Source organism: Ailuropoda melanoleuca, chromosome 1 (genome assembly GCF_002007445.2).
Source record: "Ailuropoda melanoleuca isolate Jingjing chromosome 1, ASM200744v2, whole genome shotgun sequence".
In the NCBI taxonomy this organism is placed as follows: domain Eukaryota; kingdom Metazoa; phylum Chordata; class Mammalia; order Carnivora; family Ursidae; genus Ailuropoda; species Ailuropoda melanoleuca.
In genome coordinates, this window is record NC_048218.1 from 78210541 (window position 1) to 78232647 (window position 22107).

A 22107-nucleotide genomic window follows, 5' to 3' on the forward strand; every position below is an offset into this window, starting at 1 on the left:
GGGCTTGGGGGAGGGGCAGGGGCGGCTGGCTGGTACCCATATGGATGTAACTTTTCCTGAAGGGGCCGCACCAGGCCGACTCTAGAGTTTCATTCTGGAAGGTGAGAAGCTCGGCACCGGGAGGAAGTGAAGGGCTTGGGCCTGCCAGCTGCAGAGGCTCTGGTTACAGAGCTGAGCGGTGCTGCGCCCTCTCAGAGCCATCAAAGGAAGTGATGTGTGGAGGTCACCTTTGAAGGTGCTGAGATGGTGGCAGAGCAGGGAGAATGTGGGAGATGGGTGCCTTTGTTACTGTTCCTTCCTGCTAGTATAAGGCTTGGTACTTTATAAAAATGAGGCCTTGAGAATATCTTCATCTTTCCTTTCTGCCCACTTCTTCAGAATTCTCTTCAAAAATTCAGGTTTGCAGTGTGCGGCTGCTGCCTGTATTCTAAATGTCAAGCCTAAACCCGGGTTTCAAATTTACACTTCTTCAAAGACCATGGAAGGGTTTCCTTAAATAACAGCAACCTTGAAAATCCGCATTCCTGATGAAGTTCCACTGTGATGCGTTCAGCGCGGCAGTGAAAGGCTCTCAACCCACCGAACTGATAGAGTTTGTACAACTTGTTTAATACATTGGCCAGGCCGACTCTGATGCCTTTGGTGTCCGGGATGAAAGGATAAGCATATGTAAAATTGTTCAGTGATCTTCATGTTATGACAGGATCTTACGGTACCGCTTTTGGTAAGGTAGCAGAGATTCACACCGAGCGAGTGCCATGCTAAACCCTGATCGAAACAATGTTTTATCTGCATGCAAATCTCTTCAGTTCAAGATTTTAAATCTTGATATTCTAGAAATCTGTTGGCCACCTGTTGCCACAGATTGATTCAAATCAAATTCAAATTATTTTATGAAAGCTATTCACAGGATTCAAGCTGAAATTAGAGTAAGACCTTAATATTACAGGATTCTACTGTTGATTTTAAATAACCCATTGGAATTCATTGTTGTAAATTTTTTACTTTTGAACCTGAACCTCGGCTCTTGCTTTCTACCTGGGGGCATATATTCACAAATGCTTTTCTTTATACACAGAGATGAGTGCCTTATACATATTTCATGGGTCGAGACCTCACCTTGAGGGTTGCCATCTCTGACTTCTGCACCCATCCTCCCGAAGTCTGTTACTGCTTACAGCTGTGGTGCAAACCATGCTTTGTAGACATGACTTTATCATTCCAGTAGCTATTTTGATGCATAATACACCCCTGTGTTACGGATGAGGAGCCCGAAGCCAAGAAAATTTGCCCTCTGTCTCTTTCCCTTTTACTATACTGCCCTTCCAACAGAGAGAGGGCAGTTGGTACGCTTTCGGATTTTTCTGACAGCTAAAGTATATTAATGCTACTCACTAACAAAAGGTTCTCATTTCTGTCTTATTATAAAGTTGTGTATATTGATTAAACTGTAAATGAGCAAAAAAAGAAAATCCCCTAATATCATAACTAACGGAAGAGAAGCAGTATTCACATGGAGGTATGCAGATCTCGCCAAGATGTGTATGACACCATACTTTTCATAAATAATTTTTATTTTTGCCAAAGTTTGATGTTCTTTGTAACTATTTCACTGTACGTCAAAAATATCTTTCCAGGTTCTTATATATTTGTGTATTACCTCATATCTGATTGTTGCTTTCAACTAAAGAACTATATCAGAATGTGCGTAGCCAGTTCCCTTGTCCTTGTAGCTAGATCTCATCATATCTATGACTTCGGTGCTTTTTATGTGCCAGACACAGATCTGTTAACTACCCGTTCATCCTCCAAGTAACCAGGACAAACCTCTTCTATCTTAGTATTTTTTTGATCACTAATGAAGTTGAACTTCTTGTCTGTTTACGATCATCAGTATTTCTTCATTAGTGATTTTCCTATTTATATCCATTACTCATTTTTTTCTACTGGGATATTCATTCTCTACTGATTTTTAAAAGCTGCTTATGTCAACAATATTAACATTGCTGTACCTGTTAGAGATTTTTCCCCAGCCTGCTTTGTTTTGGGTTTTTGTTTCTGATGTTTTGTTTTCTTTTGATTTTGTTTCTAGTGTTTTTGAACTGTAGAAATTTATACAATGAGGAATATCCATATTTATCTTGATGATTTCCACTGTTGGTATGATGTGTAGAAACGTTTTCCCTCACTTCAAGATTATGTTTCCACATATATTTTCTTTGCCATTAAGGTTTCACATTGAAATATTGAATCCATAGGAAATTTATTTTGACATGTGGTATAAAACAGGGACCTAACATTTCCCCCCACTAATTTGTTTAACTAATTTAACAAGTAGTAAATTTTAGAATATACCTGACAGTTTTTGACTTCCCATTCGATTCCTTTGATATGCCTGTCTTTCATTCCTTGTATTACTGGTTTAAGTATTGTGGTTTTAGAAAATTTGTGAATATCTAGTAGCTCATTATTTCTCTTCAAAAATTATTTAATATTTTATATAAAGTTTAGAATCATTTTATCAAGTTGATTGGGAAGGCTTTGCTTTTAAAGAATGTCAGCAAACCAATAGCTTCAAAGTCCTAAATATTTTCTCTTTAACTAAATTTTCTTTCTTTTTCTCAGAAAACAGTTTAAAGGTTTTATTCTTATATGGCCTACACATTTTATGATTATTCCTAGAGATTTTCTGGTTTTGATTGCTATTATGAATGGGATTTTTGAAATTACATTTTCTAACTGGTTAATTTGTATTCTTTGGTCTTTAAAAGTTAATTCTAGCTATAGCTAAAAGGAGGAATGAACTAGTAAATATATGTATATGTTAGTCCTATTTGCAAATAAGTGGTCTTGTATATTTAGACACATTATCCAGCCCAACTGTACAGATGGGCTGCATGAAATAAACATGCATGGGAGACAAGAGGCTACCGTGTCATTGCTTTGATTGTTTTTTTGCCACTCCCTGACTCAAGAGGTCTGAAATATGCCCTGTAATTTTGGGAAGAGGGTAAAATGTTTAGAAATAACCATTAATAAGTGGTTTGCAGATAATTTCATTTATCTGAACTTCTAATTCCCAATGCTAACTCAGAGTAGGCATATATCATGTTCTTAGTTAAAAACTGTAACTACTTTCTTCTTACAGATTTCAGAGACAACTGTCTGAACCCTGCCACCCCTTCCCTCCTCAGTCAGGAGTTCCTGGAGATAACCGCCCCAATTACCACCGGCAAATGTCAGAACCTATTGTCCCTGCAGCTCCCCCGCCCCCTCAGGGATTCAAACAAGAATACCATGATCCACTCTATGAACATGGGGTCCCAGGCATGCCAGGCCCCCCAACACATGGGTTCCAGTCACCAATGGGAATCAAGCAGGAGCCCCGGGATTACTGCGTTGATTCAGGTTAGCATAAAATCATGCCATTCCTTTCTTCGTTCTCTCATTTACCTGTATGGTCGTTATTGTTCTGTGTGCAGGGCTTTAGGGAATAATTTTATAAAAAATCGCCCTCAAAGAACTTAGGAGCTAGTAAAGCAGACTTGTTTATGCGTAACTGAATACAAAACAAAACAGAAAAGCCATCCAATAGTCGGATGTGCGGTAGGCATTCAGAAGTGGTGGGGAGTCCAAGCCTGAAGATCCAATCATGGCAATGCCCTTTTTAAGACCTATTATCTTAGGGTCACTGGGCCTAGGAATTATCATTTCTGCATTTCAGTCCTTGCCCCTAGCTTTATGCCTTTCCTTTTGAATACAGTAGACTCACAAACTCCCAATATGAGCATAAGGAAGAGAGTCTACACGTTGGATGGGATTCTTTCTATTCTTGAAATGAATGGTATTCTGAGAAAGCACCTAGTGTGTCATGACTATATGGGGTGCTGGGTACTCCATGGAAAAGGCTGTCTTGTTGATTGCTTCATGGGATTCGCTGCCCTATTGCTTCCATCTGGGGAAGTTCTTGGTGTCCTTCAGAGGCTGTTGGTGTACACAGGGAGAGGTGACATGTTAGGGCACCTGTCGCCTGTGTGTGGGTTACCTCTTGGCTAGAAATGGAAGCAGATCAAGAAGTTTAAGCTGTACTTGGGGGCTCTCCCCCCACGACCACACACACTCATTCACTAACTATGTATTTTATAGGCCAAGTATATTAAATGAGATCATTAGGGGAAAGAAGAGTTGTAATTCCGCAGTTTCCACGTTTAGAAACAGTTTCCTCCTCTTCTTTTCCTCTTCTTTCAGCAATTAAACTTTTTCACTCTTTTCGTGCAGTTGGTGCTAAAGGAATTTGAGGGTGGTGGGTAGATTTTCAGCCTTTTCCCTGGGTGTTTTTCTTGAAGACCCTGGGAAGGGGTGGGGCAGTATTTGAATGACTTTTGCAAAGGGAATAGGATATATGGTTTGCTCTTGGCTTTCTGGGAGGTAATACATAGATTGCTCAGTCCAGGCAGAAATGGATTATGGGAAAGCCTGGGAGGTAGACAGAAGGGAGGCATGTGTTGCTTTATGATAAAAAAAAAAAAATTACCAAGTGTATAGGTATTGATGGCTTGTAAAATTCCTCCTGAAGTGGCATTCCTCCTGAAGGCTTTGATGTATTTTTCTGAGGAACAGGCATGACCAGCAACATTTTTCCTTTGGGATTGACATTTTAACCCGTCCTGATGAGTTTTTCTCCCCACCCCACTCCCTCAAAGCAAGACACTCAGCAGATGTTACCATATCTGTAATTCATGTGTCCTGCATGGGCACAACTCAACCCACCGGCTTGCCTTTCAGTGGACAGACACCTTGATAACCCTTGATAATGCTTGAAGGAGAGCTCACTTGAGCATGGGTTTCATTCCAACACTTCCAACATGGGGAAATGTACTTGCAAATGGCAGGTTCCCCCCGCCCCACCTCCTGTCAGCTCTTGTCCTGGCTTCCTAACCTCAAATCCCCTAATCTCTTTGGCCTAAAAAGCACCCTCATCCATTAGAGCAGAATTGGATGTGACCATCAGCTGTAAAGGGGAGAAAACTGGGAAAGATCTAAAGCAACCCTTATCCCACTCTAGCCCCCAAAGCCCCTGAGTCAGTAGAGACAGAAGGCCAAGTTTGGCCTTTTGAAAGCCAGTTTCTTTTTCTATCATTAACTGTCTCCCCAGATTTGGTGTTAACTAATTTCTAAAATGAACAAGTTATGAGAACAAAGCATCATTTTTTCCTCCTCGTTCTCTTGATCAGGAGTCAAGAGTCCTACTTTCAAATGGTGGGAGATGGTGTTGCCTGTGGCACTTCTCTCCCAGGACAAGACCAGAAAGACATGACCTGGGAGCAGGAGAAGGTCTAGGGAGATTTACTGCAGGGCTGCAGTTCAAGAGGTGTGCAGACTCACCTACAGAAACTACTGACGGAGTGGGTGTGTGTTTCTCTTTCAGAAGTGCCTAACTGCCAGTCGTCCTATATCAGAGGGGGCTATTTCTCCAGCAGCCATGAAGGTAAGTAACTTTTTAAAGAAGTAATATTCAAGCAAGCTTAAAATTGCTCCACTTCCAGGCTAAGATTTGGGATCATAGATAGGTTAAACCTTTCTTAAGCCAGGAAAATGAGAGCTGTGATGGTGATTAGCAGGTGAGCTCATTGATGGTGACCTTCGGTTACTTTGAGGCACGTTCCTGAACACAGTGAGAGCCCCCATCATTTTCAGTAGTAATGACTCTAACTTTTCAGAGTTCGTGGGATAATAGGAAGAAAAAATAAATCAATCTGGTTTCCACATTTCCAGCCAAGGAGGTATATATAGCTGTAGATGACATTATCAGCCTGAACTAGAACTTGGGAACTGGGTGACAACTTGAGATGGTAGGTTTAGGACTTCCTCTCTGAACACTGAAACAGGGAAGGGGTTTTTTCCTTAGAACATTTTCCCCAGAAGTATGTCTTGTTTTTTGTCCTGTATATCTCTCCTTAAATACCCAGAGCAGTGTGATTCCCCAGACCCATGGCATCAGCTTCACCTGGGATCTGTTGGAAATGCAGGTTCTCGGGTTCCACCCCACACTACTGACTCAGAGGCTCCAGGGGCCCAGCACTGTGTGCTGTGACAAGCCTCCTGGGCGGTCCTGGTGGACGCTCAGTTTTGAGGACTACTGTGGTGCTGCGAGTCGCAGCTTTGGCTGCACGAGAATCAGCTGGTGAGCTTTTAGAACTTTTGGTGTCCAGGCTTCACCCAGAACAAGTAAATCAGAAATTCCAGGGTGGGGCTTAGGTGTTAGTAGTTTTGAAAAGTTCCCAGTGATTCCAGTGCGTATCTAAGGAGGACTGAAAAGCTCATAAAACGGTACTAGGAAGCATCTGCTCGTTTTTGTAAAGTGATTGGTTCATGAGCATGATTTCTATGGGTAGCTGCTTCCCACTGACCTGGTGAGAGGGGAGATCCAGTGGGGTTGTACTGGGTGCCCGAGAATATTCTGAGTGCGTGTCCAGCCCTGGGAAGGAAGGGCTGTCTACCGGACCTCTGACTGCGATCGATCAGCACAGCTGTGTGGGGCTCTCTTCCAGGTTCTCGAATGTTTCTGCGGCAGCAGTTGATGTCTGCAGCAGGCAAACTGGGAGGGAGTGGGGGTAGAGAGGGAGGAAAACATTTTGCATAATTACAACATTTAGAAAGGAGCATGCTCTTAAAGGAAATATTTTTAGTAAAGCCTTGGGCTGCTTACTACACAGAGAATATCTGGCGAGTTTGTGTGTTTTCCCCCTACTCTTTCCCATTCCTCTCCCTGACCCCACACACATCGGAGAAGCTAGTTTCAAAGAGACCTGTGTTCTTAATTGCTCTAAATTACCGTGATGTGGCTTCTCCTTCCTTCTTCTCTAGGCTTGACCACGGATGCCAGTTAGTGAAACAAGTGTTTCTGATTGGCATCTGTGATCGCTGAGATAACCGCCCTGCCTTAGCGTTCGTTCACCTGGAATCTGCACAGCGGGTGAATCTCTCATTTCCACTGGGCTCCTCAGACAGGGTCTTCCTTCCTGCCACCTTTGAGGGGTGTGATGGCTGTGGCCACAACTGCGGTAACTGCTGGGGCAAATTCAACTGACTTCGATTTCACTTACGCCAACAGCATCTTGCAGATGTTTTAGAGAACCTCGTGGGGCAGTGACTAGAAACTGCAGATACAACGAAACGACACTCATGGGCAGGCCCTCATCTGATTGGTTTGAAAGCCAAACCTAGAATTTCATTGAGATTTACATTTTTTTCCTGTATACTGTGACTGTATTATCCTTACCTAGAGGAAGAACAGCGCTAAAAATAGCATGGCGAGTTTGACAGATGTGTAAACTTTGAAGGAGTTTATTTATAATGACTTTATAATAAGGCCGTTAAAACATCACTGGAGTATCAAAATCCATATGGAAAGTCAGGAAATTTATGGCTTCCTGGCAGCCAAGGCAAAAAAAAAAAAAAAGAGAGAGAGAGAGAGAAAGAAACATGAGGGCTTATGTAATTCTTGTTGATAATATAAAGTATAACAGTTCGTCATAAAAGTCAGTTTCCTAGTACCAGATTGGAAGATAAATTTATCATGGGAATCTCCGACCTAAAAGCTAGCATTGTATTCTTAAATCTTTTTTTAATGGAGGTTCTTTCATATTTATTCAAATATTTGTTGAGCACTTATTATGTACAAGGCACTATGAGGATACTAAGGTATTCAGGACATGGTCCTTATCCTCAAGGAATTTAGAATCCATGACAGAGAATCTATGATAAAGTTCTCACATTATCCAATTAATCTCTTTTTTGGGAGGGGCAGAGGGAGAGGGAGAGAGAGAATCTTAAGGCCCAGTCTCATGACCCTGAGATCATGACCTGAGCCGAAATCAAGTGTCAGACACAACCGACTGAGCCACCCAGGAGCCCCTACAATTAATTTCTTAATAGTACTTACCACAATGTACAAATACTATCTGAATTTTTTTAACTATCATTTATTGTAAACTTATGTGCCAGGAACTACTCTTGACGCTGAAGTGTAAAGATAAACAGATCAATGTAACAATATATATTAATAACGCATAATATTCTCACACCACTAATTCTCATACAATTAGTATCTTCCCCTGTCTGCAAATGAGGAGGCTGGGGCACAGAGAGGTCATGCAGCGAATCCAGGCCATTAGTCTGACTCCATGGCCCATGCTTTGTAAGGCTCCACACTACCCCGTGTCTCACTTTTCTTTCCCTACTTCATTGTATGTCTCCACCTGTTGGGATACAAGTTCCTTGGGAGCAAGCAGCGGGTCTCTATTCCTCTTGTTATCCACCTTCTTCTAGCACAGTGCCTGGCACAAATATTTATTGGATTAAATAATAAATAAATGTCAATAAAATATACTTCCTTTGATATTGTGAAGTAAACAGAGAAATAGCGCTTGGGGCCAAGGAAACAAAAAGGAATAATACAAACCTCAAAATAATCTGAGTTTCTTCCAAGTTGGGCAGTGCTTTCCCAATCCCAGGCCTTTAAAGCATGGCACTGGTCCTGCCGAGAAGAACTTGATTTGGGCTGATTGTGAAAAAAGAACAGCAGATTATTTCTTGGCATCTTTACCCGTGGACTTTTCAAGTCCTAGCAAATCCCTCTCCAAGTCTCGAGCTGGTCCTTCACTGCAGCGCAGCCTTGCGTCCTGTCCCCGCCGCACCCGCTCGCACACACCCCCCTGTACTGCACGGCCAGCTGGGTGGAGCCAGGCTCGTGGCTGAGCACAGGGGGGCTGCGGGGGCTCTCTGCTGAGGAGTGTGCTGGAAGAGCGGCTGCTGGCACGCTCACACCTGGGAGACAGGCTCAGCCACAGGGAGGAATGTGCTCCCCATCAAGCCTGTTAACTGGCTTTGGTTTGAACGGCTGATCTTGCCAGGGTCCCTGGTGACATGACTGGGTGGTCCGCGTGGAATGCACATGAAGGGTGTGTGGATTGAGAATGCCAGCCATCCTTCCTTCTCCTTGGCCCCTTTCACTTTTTGCTCTTGCCTCCTTTCATTTCCACTCTCATGTGTTGAGCCCACCAGTTCCCCTTTTTTGACCTCTGTTTTGTGTCTCTATGATGAATAAGTTTTTATTGCTAGAAAGTCTCCACATCTCTTCCACTATGTCTGGTGATAATACTTCCAACTTGCTTTCAAACTTATTGCTGTCACAGTCCTCCCCAGGCCCACTTCTTTACTCATTTTGGCAGCATTGTCTACCCTCCAAGCTCTTTCATAATTGAATGAGGTACACGAGCGGCCTTGACAAGTCCTGGGAAAGGTTGAAATTAATATTTGCTAAAAGGAAAATGGCAAGCCTATGTACAGATCAACCCAGTCCTCCCGGCTGGGCCAACTGAAATAGATGAGATGTCTTTTCAGATATAAAAGCTTAGTCACAGCAACACTGACCTATACAGACCTCATAACAAGATGTGAAGGAACTTACTGGTGACTCAGCGCTTCCCTGCAGTCTTAGCTCGAATAGCAGGAATCGATGCTTCTCTGACTGAGGCATCAGAACGTGAATGCCTGAGTCCTTTAGAAGCCCCCCAAATTCAGGCTGGCATACATATGGCAATTAGTAGGGCTTAGGACCTGAAATAGAATTCCATTTTAGTCCTTAAAGCCAGGGTTTTAGTAAAATGCAGATAGAATTTGTTAAGCAACATGGCCTTTTTAAATTTTCTTTCAGGTTTTTCATATGAAAAAGATCCCCGGTTGTACTTTGACGACACTTGTGTTGTTCCTGAGAGACTGGAAGGTTAGTATCCCCTCCAGTTTGTCGCTAAGCCCACGGTCAGAGATGTCAGAGCACCTCAGTCTTGGGAAGGCCACGTTGGCATTAACAACTCCTTTGTGCCCAAGTTGTCCAAGAAGCCTGACACTAAAGTATTGCATGTATGTCCTCATCCCGAATAGGCAAAGTCAAACAAGAGCCCACCATGTATCGTGAGGGGCCCCCTTACCAGAGGCGAGGTTCTCTTCAGCTGTGGCAGTTCCTGGTTACCCTGCTTGATGACCCAGCCAATGCCCACTTCATTGCCTGGACGGGCCGTGGCATGGAGTTTAAGCTGATAGAACCTGAGGAGGTAAGCACTGGTGCTGGGCTTGGACGGTATTGGATTGGTTGATGATGGTGATGGAGATGATGATGATGTCTACTCTTGTTGAGTTCTCCACTGAGGCTTTTTACCCTGTGAAGTAGGCTCTTCCTTCTCATTCAGATTCTGGCCTGGCCAATGAGTTTGGCAGTTTTCTTCCTATTAATAGGACAATTTATAATTGGGGGACGGGCAGAGTTCTCCACCATAGAAAACACAAAAAGTACTAGCAACACGTCTGCAAAATTGGAAGAGTGAGGCCATGAAGACTTATATCCAGATAGTATCTGTTTTCCATCTTGGAAAGTCTCTTTCAAGTGTTGTTTCGGTGATACCAACTTATTTTGGTATGGGTCCTCGTATGTCACAGGCTATATTTGAGGCTACATGAACCTACTGTATGACATTTTGGTAATGTAAGATGCAACTACCCCACCGTATATTTCAGATGGCTCTACCCTAGAGAAATAAAATGATCAGAAATAGGTCGATCTTAGGAGCTTAGATTTTTCTTAAGTGTATGATGTGTCATCACAATAGTTGAGAGGTGGCCCAAACCTTCATTATTTGTATAGAAAAAGAAACCCTATTACTATCTGTTTGCCCAGAACTATTGACAGAAAGGTCTACAGACGTCACCAGTAGCATTTCTTCAATGGAGAAAATCTACAGAACCCCTTTCCTGAATATCACATAACAAAGTAAATTAAATCATGTTCTCAGTTTGGCATATTCCAAAGAGGTTGATTTTAAATTTCTATTTGACTTAGACTCTAGAGAGATTATAAATGGGGGGAAAAATTGCTCTGAAAATCTGACGTAGGCTTCTTTCGGTAGCGTATACCCAGGCACTGTATATTAAACCAGCAGAGTAAAATGTATCTTTGGGTTGGGTGTAAATGAAATGCGAACAGTCCTCTTGGAAGGCATTTGAGCCAGAACTGCAGTTTTAGATGTTGCTCGATTAACTCCAGGGCTCACCTCAGCACACCAAGGGGATCAGTTGGCCTGGGGGTTAACAGCAGAAAGTAGCCACGTGGCACTTGGTTTGGAAGAAGAAAATGGTCTACAAGTAAAGATGAGAAAAGGAGACTATGTGGATTGGAAATGTTTAAAGAATCCTGGCTGGTAGGAGTATAAGGAAGGCTTTGCTAAAGGCAGTTATAAAAGAAGGATCTGTGATGTTCCCTGTCTTGTATCCTTCATAAATATGAAAGTGTGTCAACATCTCCTATCATCAACCGTTTCCATTAAGACTGAGTCTCCCTTCAAAGCCAGAGTTTGGTACTCCTGTGTTTTTGAAGATCTCTTCTGGGGCAAGTCATGTGGAAATGGAGCTATGCCTGGGAGCCAGCTACCCCACATTCTTTTCCTCCTCACATGGCCTGGTTGATAGGAGGCTGGAAGAAAGCATGTTGCCTGGACTCACTGGGGTTTTCTGCAAGCAAGCCTGTCGTGAGGGCCGTCCTTATTGATTTATCTCATTTCACAAACAGGAGCTTTTATTACTTTATTGCCACTGCCTCAGGCTGAAGCACAGCCTGTGCCGTTGCAGGTAAACCTGGTTATGACCCTCTGGAAAGCTGTTATTGAATCTTCTGCTCTCCTACCAGCAGGAAAGACAACGATGAACAGATGGTAAAGGGCTCCTGCTTTTGTACTTCATAGAGAAACTGATATTAATCCCAAATGCTCATAAATGCCAAGTAGCCAAGTCACACGGGAGGCCTGTGGTGGTCTTGCGCCTCCCTCGGCTGACTGGACGGCTTCGTTTCTGCAGAAAGTCCTTCTTTCCACCCCACCTTGAAATCCGCCAGCACTCCACAAGCTCTGAGTGTTCTGTTCTCTGATCTTCCAGAACCGCTTCTGTTCCTCGTGCGCACTTTGGCCTCAGGACATGCAGTGAGCAGCATTGGTTGAGCCCTTTCCCTCCTGGTTGTGTAACTTTGCCGTCCCCACTCTTTGTTAAAGCCAGGAAGATACCAACTCCTCGAGAAAGCTGGAAGACGTTGTCATGGGGGGAGCTTGAAGGGTGAAGCGGAGGAGGAAGCTGTTTGGGCCGTAATTGTAGGCAGCTGTGTGGCTGAGTAGTGCACTCTGGGTAATTATCCACAATATCCATTACACTGTGCATGGAAATTGTGGTTTTAGAACTGCGTTTTGGCAGGCCCCCTAATCAAATGTCTTTTGATAGTCATCCAGCTTAGCACCCTCTCAATTATGACTGACTCGGCTTTAATCTGGAGCCATTTTAACTGTGAATCTGCATTAATGAATATTTTGGGGGGTAGGGTTGTTTGTTGAACATGTGGCAGATAACTGATGCCATGGGGAGGTTTAAGAGGATGGGCTGCGAGAAAGAGCTGCTCCCTGTGCTGTGGCTTGCTCTCTCTTGAAAAGGGAGGAAAAGAAATGTGAGTTTTTTTAACTCTTTCCGCCTCTGTCCTCAAGATGCGTGTGATCAAAGCAATGAATGGGGAAAATGAAAGAGCGAGCTGCTCCCCTCCCCCCACAAATGGGGCAGCCCTCATTTCCAGCAGCTCGCAGTTGTGCCACATCATGCATTACTGCAGCAGGAGCAGCCCTGGGGAGGGCTACTGAATCACAGGGCCCCGGCCCAAGAGGATGAGTCAGTAACTATGGCTACCGGAGCTGCTTGGAAGTCGGTGCATATGCAACCTCGCGCCAGTAAGCTATTGCATGTGCAAGTGACGGCAAAGAGAGGTCAAGGCTGAAGTTGAAGAGTATTCCAGAATTGATTTCCACCACTGAATACAGTACGATGATGGAGCCGGCGTGCCTTTCAGGTTCCCCGCATCGCTTGCGGGCTCACAGCAGTTCAAGGACAGCTTCGTAGTGTCACTTCTTTTGAACAAGGTAGAAGGACATGCATTGGTTTAGCAGGTCTCCCTTGCACTGCTGTTTCTGTTGGTTTAAAATGTTTATCTTCTCTAACCAAGGGATGGATTTTTGGTTAGTTGTGCCGTTTTGGCTATTTCGAAGAGAGACTTTAATGGGTGCAGTAAATGGAGAAAGGAGGAGAGCCAGGGACATCGTGCGTGCCATACGGGCCCGAGGCACACGAATGGAAACTTCACTTTCACACAGTCTGTTGCAAGGCAGAGAGGAATCATGGCTATTGAATTATTCTAATGTAATTAGGACAGACGCATTCTTCCTTGCTTATCAGATCATTTCTGGTATTTTTAAAGGTCATTTTAGAATCCTGATTTCAGAAGATGTTGCTTTCATTCTGCCCAGATGCTTTAAGGAAATACTTTAAGTGAAATGCTTTTTAATGATCCCCTCTCCCGTTTGCAGCCTCCCTACTTCTCATTCCATGTGTAACATGTTTTTTTAAAGATCAAAGGAATATAGTTATTTTGGTTTTTTTTTTTTTTAAGTTTCCAAAAGTGAGCGCAAATATTCAAAACATGACCCTTGGTTTCCATACATTTAAAGACCTCTGAGAAGACTTCCATTTCGAGAGTTACTCTTCTACATGGAGGACGTCCTCCTTACAAGAGGGATTTGGATGTTGAGATACTTGAGAACAGAAATTGCTTGGCTGTCCTGACAATTGGGTAAACTCTACTAGGAAGTTTTCTTGCTATAAGGCTTCTTTGCCCTAAGCTCCAATTACATCTCCCCATCACTGCACCTCAGGTGGCCTGGGTTGGATATAATGCGCTTCAGAACTGTTTGGGAAGCCCTGTTAATTTTTCATTAAGTGGATAATGGTGCTGCATGTTTTAATGTCCATTCTGCAAGTCTGCTGGGAGCAGGGGATTGGATGGCAGTGGGCTGGAATGATCCGATTCCCCCTTGCTCCATGAGCTGCAGTAAGTAAACAGCTTCCAGCCCCTCGCCAATCTTATTAGAATTGAACTTTGGCTCTGCTGGCCCATTAGCAACTCACTAGTGTGTTTCTAATGTTTCAGGAATGACCATTCTAATTATTCCTTATTGACTGCTACAGAAACCATAGCACTTAATGGCAACATGTTAATGGTCTATGGGTATTGGTCAATAATTCATATGTGGAGAAACAGTAGAGAGCCTGCTTCCTCTGGGACATTAGCCAAGCCCTCCGCAATCTTAAAGTGCTAGCATTCTTCCACCTCTGGATCTCACCTCTCTTAGCGCTTGTGACTGAATCATCACCTTTGTTGAATGTTGGGTCTTGAGGGAATTAAGTATTTTTGCTTCCAGGTCAGGGAAGTGGACCATTGACCAAAGCATTTAAATCACAAGCACTGGCGCTCCTGGGATTGGGAGACTACCGCTAGGCCCAGGGAATGAGTTTCCATTGCTCTCTACTTTCCGGTCTCTTTAGGTTGCTCGGCGTTGGGGCATCCAGAAGAACCGGCCAGCCATGAACTATGACAAGCTCAGCCGTTCTCTACGCTATTACTATGAAAAGGGCATCATGCAGAAGGTGAGCAATGAAGAGAGGCACCTAGACCACTCTGACCACTTTCAAAGAAAATGTCAAGGGCTTCTGGAATAGGACTGTTTATAATGGCTGGAAGAAAATGCTAGCCTCGTAAGAAACTCTGTGATAGGAAAAAATCTTGGGAGAATAAACTTAAGGTAAGAGTCAAATGAGATCTAAAGAGTACTTTAATGCTCTCAGAGACACGAACACCAGAGGTTGCACGTGGAATGCACTATAGGAAAATTAGGCTCCCCGGCTTTACTTTAACTGCCTCTAATTACAAAAATGTCCAGAAATATAGGCCAAAAATTACATCCATAAAGGAGTACCTGAAGGAATCAACTTGAAGGCCTCCACTCCCATAAGAGCTGAGTTGAAGTCTTTAGTTGTCAAAACACCCAGACCTCTAAATATCTCTGATTAATACTCTCAATAGCGTTAGAGGAGTAAGGAAATCCTATTTCTTTTTCACAACCTATAGAAAAAACTGGGACTCAGGTTAAAAAAGACCCAAGATTTGTAAAATGGCAGGAGAACCACCTAGTACCAGGTCACTCTTGGCAGAATAAAGGATAAGGCGTATTTTGAGGAAGCCAGTATAAAATCTTCCTTGGGTTGGGTGGTAAGGGACCACAATCTGAATCCTGTGAATAGACAAAAGATGGGAATGGTTAATCACTGGTTCATCTTTCTTAGCCACCATATTTTATGCCATGCTGTTACCCAGGTTCTAGCATTTACACATGTAGGCATCTGTGTGGTGGGTGGCCAAAAAGATGCACTTGGCAGAAACATATGGCCATTGCTGCTGCGAACTTGTCTATGCCGAAGCCAGGCTTCTCTTTCTCCTAGGCAGGTGGTAATGTGACCCCATATTCCTCTCACCACCTTAAAAATTATTAAACAGCTTGTCATGGTCCTCTGGATAAAGAAGAAAGGTGAAGATAAAGATAAAGTCTTACAGACTTTCTAGTGCTTCATACAGACTGTAAGGCTATTCCCAGTCTGGGTACCATCACCCAACTCCTGTTTCTTCACCCACTTGACTGCTTTCACCGGCATGGCCGTCTCCTCTTAATTAATGTAGTATTTGTTTACCAAAGTATATACACCACGTGCATGGAAGTCATCAAGCATATTAGAAAATTAAAAAAAAAACAGCCTATTAAACTATCATTCTCTTTAAGAACTAGAACATTCCTAATGCCTTCATCACCTGGCCAGCCGATCATCACCTCATCACTCCGAAGCATCTAAAGTCCTGAGGCTGGGTCTCCTTTCCTGCTTCCGGTAGCACCCACACACATCTCTATCACGGCCCTGCTGTCTATAGTGGAAGCTTCGCGGGGGCAGAGCTGGGGGTTTAACTCCAGTGCTTGGCACAGAGGCGATAGATCCTCTAGGATGGGCAGTCTCTTGACTTCCCCCTTTTTGGAAAGTGTACAATTCAGTGGTTTTTTTAATATATTCACAGAGTTGGGCAACCGTCACCACAATCAATTTTAGATTTTATCACCCCAGAAAGAAACCCCAAACCCATTAGCACTCACTTTGCATTTTCCCCCAGACTTCACACACACACACACACACACACACACACACACACACACACACACACTCCCCTTCTAATGTTAATACTATCAGGTGGAACCCTAAAATTCAGGAGGAAGAGCAATTACTTCTTTGCTGTTCCCAACTCCAGATCCAATCTGAGGGAACGTGACCAAGACACAATCACTTGGACTGCCGACAATGAGTCCCTATGACTAGGTCCTCGGTTGTTTCAGGAAGTAGAGGAGAACTTCATTTCTGAGAACAGAACAGGCGATGGGTTCAGGAAGGCACAAGAATGCAGCTTGGATGGGTTCAGATCCTAACACTCCCATTTACTAGTTGGATGCTTTATATTAACCTCCCAAAGCCTCTCCTCCCAATAAAAATGGAGATTAAAAACAAAAACAAATAAACAAACAAACAAAAACCCTGCTGTAATATCACAGGGTAATATATGCGAAAATGTTCCAGAGATAATACTGTGCTATCCAATGTAAGGGATTGTTGTTCTATTTATGACATGACCCATGAGTGAAAGAGAACTAATTAAAGGTGAAGGATAGCATGCCCGTGTGGGGAGAGACCTAGAAAAGCTGTGGTCCCATACTCTCAGCTTTTGAAAGGGAAAACTGAGCTGCACAGAGGTTAAGACTCATTAGTGACTGAACCAGGATGGGAAGCTATCCACTCCTGGCCCCCGATCTCGTATTGTTTCCACTGTGCCCTTCCGCTCCATTCTCTACGTATATGTACTGGCTTTCGGGGGGGGGGGGCATCAAGAGATTTAGCATAAGTCTGTAGCTTAAGAAAACTCGCTAGGGTTGATGGAGTGCATACACCTGTTACCCTTAATGCTTGCTTTGGTGAACATGTTGCTCGTCCAGTTTCACTCACTGAGCCCCTCATTCGTAGTGTTTGAGCTCCAGAGAACATTGGTGCAGACAGCCATGTTCTGGCAACTAGACAGGCATGTCACCGTAAAATAAGCCTTCAGACCTATTAGGAGAATTCTACTGTTACCTCTCCAAGCTGCCACTGTAGGAACAGATTTTTTAAACCCAAGATTCGGAAACAAAGCCATATTTCTGTAGTTAAAAAGAGATTTTAGACTCACAACAAAACGACCGAAGGGCAGGATTAAACTCAATCTTTCAAATTTTTGAGCCTAAAAATGTTCATTTTATCAGCGGCCTTCCCTTGCCCCTTTGCATTACCCAAGCAAAGCGTGTTATCAGGTTTGATTTTCAGCAGTAGGCGTCCTCTTGCCTGATGCTGGACAACCAGCAGAGAATGGCTGATCCCTTTGACTTGGATGGCTCACCAGCCACATCGTGAGGCCTTAAATCAAGACGCTTGGTTCTCATAGTAATATAATGCATGAAGTTCATAAAAAGGTAGTTAGCAGTTCTTCAGTATAGCAGAACCATGGAATGCATCATTTAAAACCACAGGTAAGCCAAAAAGCAATTCTATTTGGCTTTGGAACACATTTAAATTTCCACATAGGCTCTACTGATCAAATTCCTAGCCCTTCCAAATAACAAAGCCGTACTGTGAAGACTGTGAACTTTGGAGGTAACTAAAAACACGGTCTGACTTCTGCCTTTCACTTTTCAATCCTCCTTGTAACACCAAGCACTGGCCTCGGCATAACTTTTCTTTCTAAGCTGTGAGTATGACACAGTGAGAATTTTCCTCTGAAAGAACCCAAATAAATAAATAGATAAATAAATATGTACATACATAAATAAATACATAAATAAATACATAAATAAATGGTGAGCCTATCTAGTGTGAATTTGAAATTCAGATGTCTTCAACTGCTGAGCGGTGATGTCAACAAAACACTTGGCAGATAACAGGTCCCCAAGATTTATCAAAATAAATCAGAATGATTTGGACAGTCAGCTACTGATAAGCCTCCTTTGGTCCCTGGCCCCTTGAGAACTTGATGACGTACAAACACCTCATCATCCTTCCCTGGGTTTCCCTCCTCCCCCCGTGCCCTGTTCCATCTGGGCCTGAGAAGGTGTGTGTTCTCTCGCAGGTGGCAGGGGAGCGATACGTCTATAAATTTGTCTGTGACCCGGATGCCCTTTTCTCCATGGCCTTCCCTGATAACCAGCGTCCGTTCCTGAAAGCAGAGTCCGAGTGTCACCTCAACGAGGAGGATACCCTGCCACTGACCCACTTTGAAGACAACCCGGCTTACCTCCTGGACATGGATCGCTGCAGCAGCCTCCCCTATGCCGAGGGCTTTGCTTACTGAGTGGCTGAGCAGCTGAACCCTAGAGCTAGCAGTTCCCATTCAGGCAAATGAGGGCAGTGGTTTTGTTTGTGTTTTTGGCTGTTCCTAAAGCTTGCCCTTTGAGTATTATCTGGAGAACCCAAGCCGTCTCTGGATTGGCACCCTTAAAGACAGATACCTTGGCTGGGGAGTGGGAACAGGGAAGGGGCAGAAAAACCACCAAAAGGCGGGTGCCTCGGCTCTGCTCCTGACAAGGTTTCTGGGAAGAGATGGCAATGGAACCTCCTTCCCACGGACAATATATGCAAAGCAATACCTTGTTCAGGTTAGTGCCCACAAGCCAGGACAGAGTGTGTGACAATCTGCATTGATCATGGACTACTAATTGCCTTTACACAGAAGGGCTCTGATTTGCACAATTTATTGAAAAAGAAATGACAACCCCATAGAACGGTCGGCTAAGAAGCGGGGGAGGCTCAACCCCTGAAGGGTTAAAAGTAGATCTTAAAATTCGGAGAGCTCTTCTAGCTCAAGCTGAAATGTTTCCCCCTCGGTCTAGAAAGAAGGGGGAAAGTCCGAACAGCTGTTACCCACTCCATGGTTCTCAAATAATAAACCGTTGCTACTCTTGGGAACCTTCTAGCCATGCGGTCACCAAGTAGAACAAGCCCCCTCTCTCTTCCCAGTCACACGGCTGTGTGTGGATGGCTTTCATTTTAGAAGGGTGATTTACACTTTTGACAGTATTTTGTTTTGCTTTGATTCGGGGGATCGTTTTGTTTTGGTGGTTGTTTTGGAAAAACAGTTTATAAACTGATTTTTGTAGTTTTGGTATTTAAAGCAAAAAAAAAACACAAACCTTTTGGTAACTGTGCACTGCGTCCTTAGCGGGGCGGTGCTGACTGATGAAGACGCTGCAGCTTGCAAGGGGCTTTGCTGGGGGCGCCCCCTGAGCCGCGCACAAGCCCACTCTTGTTGCCTGCTTTGTGCTTTCTGCACCAGACAGCCCGACGGAACATTTGCACCTGAGTTGTACATTTTTGAGGTGTGCAGGGCAGCCTGGACGCACCGCTTCGATTCCATGTGTATAGTTCCCCGCGTCCCCTAACATGCCCTCTCTGGAAAGCATATGTACATAATACACGTCACCTGGCCACCCGGTGGGAACCCTGGGGATGTCTCCCCGGCCATGACCGATGACGATTTCCATTTCATCAGTTTGTTTTGTTTTCTTTTTTTTCCCTTTAATTCCTGGACTTTAAACCCTGCATAGGATTCCATAGGGTTTGAGATGTACGTGTGACACTGACAGGTAAAACAGTGCTAGCGTTTTAGTTTCCCGCCACCTTCAAAAAAAAAAAAAAAAAGAAAGAATGCAAAAGAAAAAAGGTTTACTCCAGTTGCTGTATGATATTGGAAAAGTTTGCCACCACCCAGCTAAAGCGATGTGAAAGTCGGCCTCAGAGTCGAGGGGAAGTTGCTAGGAGCGGTAGTGCCTTGCTGCCTGCTCCGCTGATAGGACCCCGGGCCCCCCGCGGCACTTAGCGCGGTGAGAACGACCGCGGGGCTGCATCTGCGCCAGACTCGTGAGGGCAAGAGACATGCTTTGAGTTGTTTGCCTCTGACCGGGGTGCTCGCCCCGTCTCTGCCAGTCCCCCTTCTGACCAGCAGCAGCACATTTGCGAAGAGGTTCATAGGGAGAAGGGGTGCGTTTTATAGCGATGAACACATGAGGTTTTCCTCTATTGGAAGCTAATTAGCCCGCCAAGGTATTGAACCTCTAGCTTGGGCCTCAATTAGCATTGTACTCTAATCAAAGGACTCTTTCCCAACCATATTTATAGCTCTCTAACCTACACATAGTCTATATATAGATGCATATTTTACCCCCAGCCAGCTAGAGATTTATTTGTTGTAAATGCTGTATAGGATTTGGGTTTTTTTTCTTTCTTATCCTGGTTTGGGTTTTCTTTTTTTGATGGATTTACGCTGTCTTAGCAAGTATGAAAATAACCCTCTGTAGCCTGAGCTCCTCCCCCACCCCACCCCCGCTGTAACCACGGGGCCTGTGCGGTCACGGGACACAGGATGGCGCATCACCGTTGCATTCCCATTGGACTCATGCACCTCCCGGATGGTTTTGGTTTTTTATCTGTTTTGTTTTGTTTTATTTTTGCTTCTTTTCCAGAGTGTGGAAAGTCTACAGTGCAGAAAGGCTTTAACCTGCCGGTTGATTTGAAATACTTTCCCCTGCGCAGGGCCGTATGCATCCTGCCAAGCTGCGTTATATTCTGTACTGTGTACAATAAAGAAGTTTGCTTTCAGTTTACCAAGTGCCTGAAACCTGCCTCTTTCTTGCCCTCCGTGGTCTAATTTGAAAGCAAGCAGAAGCCACCTGGCTTCCTCTCTCTCTCTCTCTTTCTCTCTCCCTTCTCCCTCCCCCCACCTTTCTCACTCCGTCCCTCTCAGCTGCTTAGCCTTAGCGGTGGACTGGAGTGGAGACTAATTAAAGGACTGTTACCTGGAAATAGAAGTGCACAGTGCCCTCTGGCCTCACTCTTTAACCCTGGCTAAACATTGGATCCGGAGCCCTAGGAGGTAGAGAGGTCCTCTTTGCAGCCAGTGGTGCACTGAGACCTCCCCAATCCCCTTGAGCCCACCTCCCTGCTCAGAATTAGTAACCATTTTTTAAAGCCTACTTCCAATTTGGACCCTGGATGGTGTGAAAGTTTACTAACCAGGCTAGGACTGTGAGTTCCAGAGTGATTCTAGCTCAGCACCTTGGATACATACTGGACAAAACAGTAACACCTAAGAAGTTCTTCATTACTAATTTTCCTCCAACAAGCTTTGATATTATCAAGTAAAATTTTTACCAATATCTGGCTGTTTCCTTGAGAACAACAAAGACTTTGGAAAGTCTTGGCCTGTTTTTTTCCTAGCCGTGCAGCAGGATACTTTCTTCCCAGTGTGTCTCCTCCTCGTGGGCATGTATGGCACGGGGTAGGTGTGGAAGGAAATACAGCGTGCAGGGCTGTGTGCGGGGCGAGGCCTTGCCGTGTTCCTCTTTCACGCTTTTCTGCACCTTCCTTTGAGCTTTTCAAGACTCCTATTACAGGAGAGAAATAAGTAGAACTTTTTTTCAGACCTCTAACAGAAGGCTTTCTGTAAGTTTATCTACCGTCTTTCTTTCACTGTTTTACAAGCCCGTAAGTGTACAAACATCTGAGACTGAATCTGCCCAGCGGCTCAAATCAGAGCTTGTGAGGCATGAATGCCTGCCACATAAACCCATTAGCTTCGACAGATTAAGAAAAGATGCTCGGGGAGAAGGCAGGGGAGCCCAGGACAAAGCGAGCTCTGCCTCTCAGCTTCACCACGGTAAGGCTGTGACAATCAGTTCCCCATTATTCACGGGCTCATTATCCAGGCTGGGCCTAGACCCAGACCGTTAACCTAATGCGGGAGGTCACCAAACACTGGGCCGCCCTTCTAGCGTTGGGCGCTAGCATAAGGAAGCCCAGAAAATGTGAAGTTTACTCTTCATCGAGGTCCCCTTTCATGAGCCAAGCCAGGCAAACAATGCTTACTCAGTTGTGAGATGACAAAGAGGTAGTGTGAGGGCAAAAGAATGTGGTCATGAGAGCCAGAGTATGTGCAGAATCTAAATGCTAATGCAGCTGGGACAAACGTAAACTAATGGGGAAGAAAAATGCTCATGGACCCAGATGGTTGGACAC

General features: G+C 44.3%; 1 protein-coding gene across 1 annotated transcript in view; it reads left to right on the forward strand.

The window, feature by feature from the left end:
- The window catches only part of ETV5 (ETS variant transcription factor 5), a 57070-nt gene extending 36374 nt beyond the window's left edge, over positions 1 to 20696 (forward strand). The window contains exons 8-13 of the mRNA XM_034661583.1: positions 3149 to 3408; positions 5429 to 5488; positions 9719 to 9787; positions 9946 to 10115; positions 14464 to 14565; positions 18167 to 20696. Coding sequence (XP_034517474.1) covers positions 3149 to 3408; positions 5429 to 5488; positions 9719 to 9787; positions 9946 to 10115; positions 14464 to 14565; positions 18167 to 18388 — 883 coding nt within the window. The 3' untranslated portion in view covers positions 18389 to 20696. The remainder of the gene's footprint in view (positions 1 to 3148; positions 3409 to 5428; positions 5489 to 9718; positions 9788 to 9945; positions 10116 to 14463; positions 14566 to 18166) is intronic.
- Positions 20697 to 22107: the final 1411 nt, after the last annotated feature.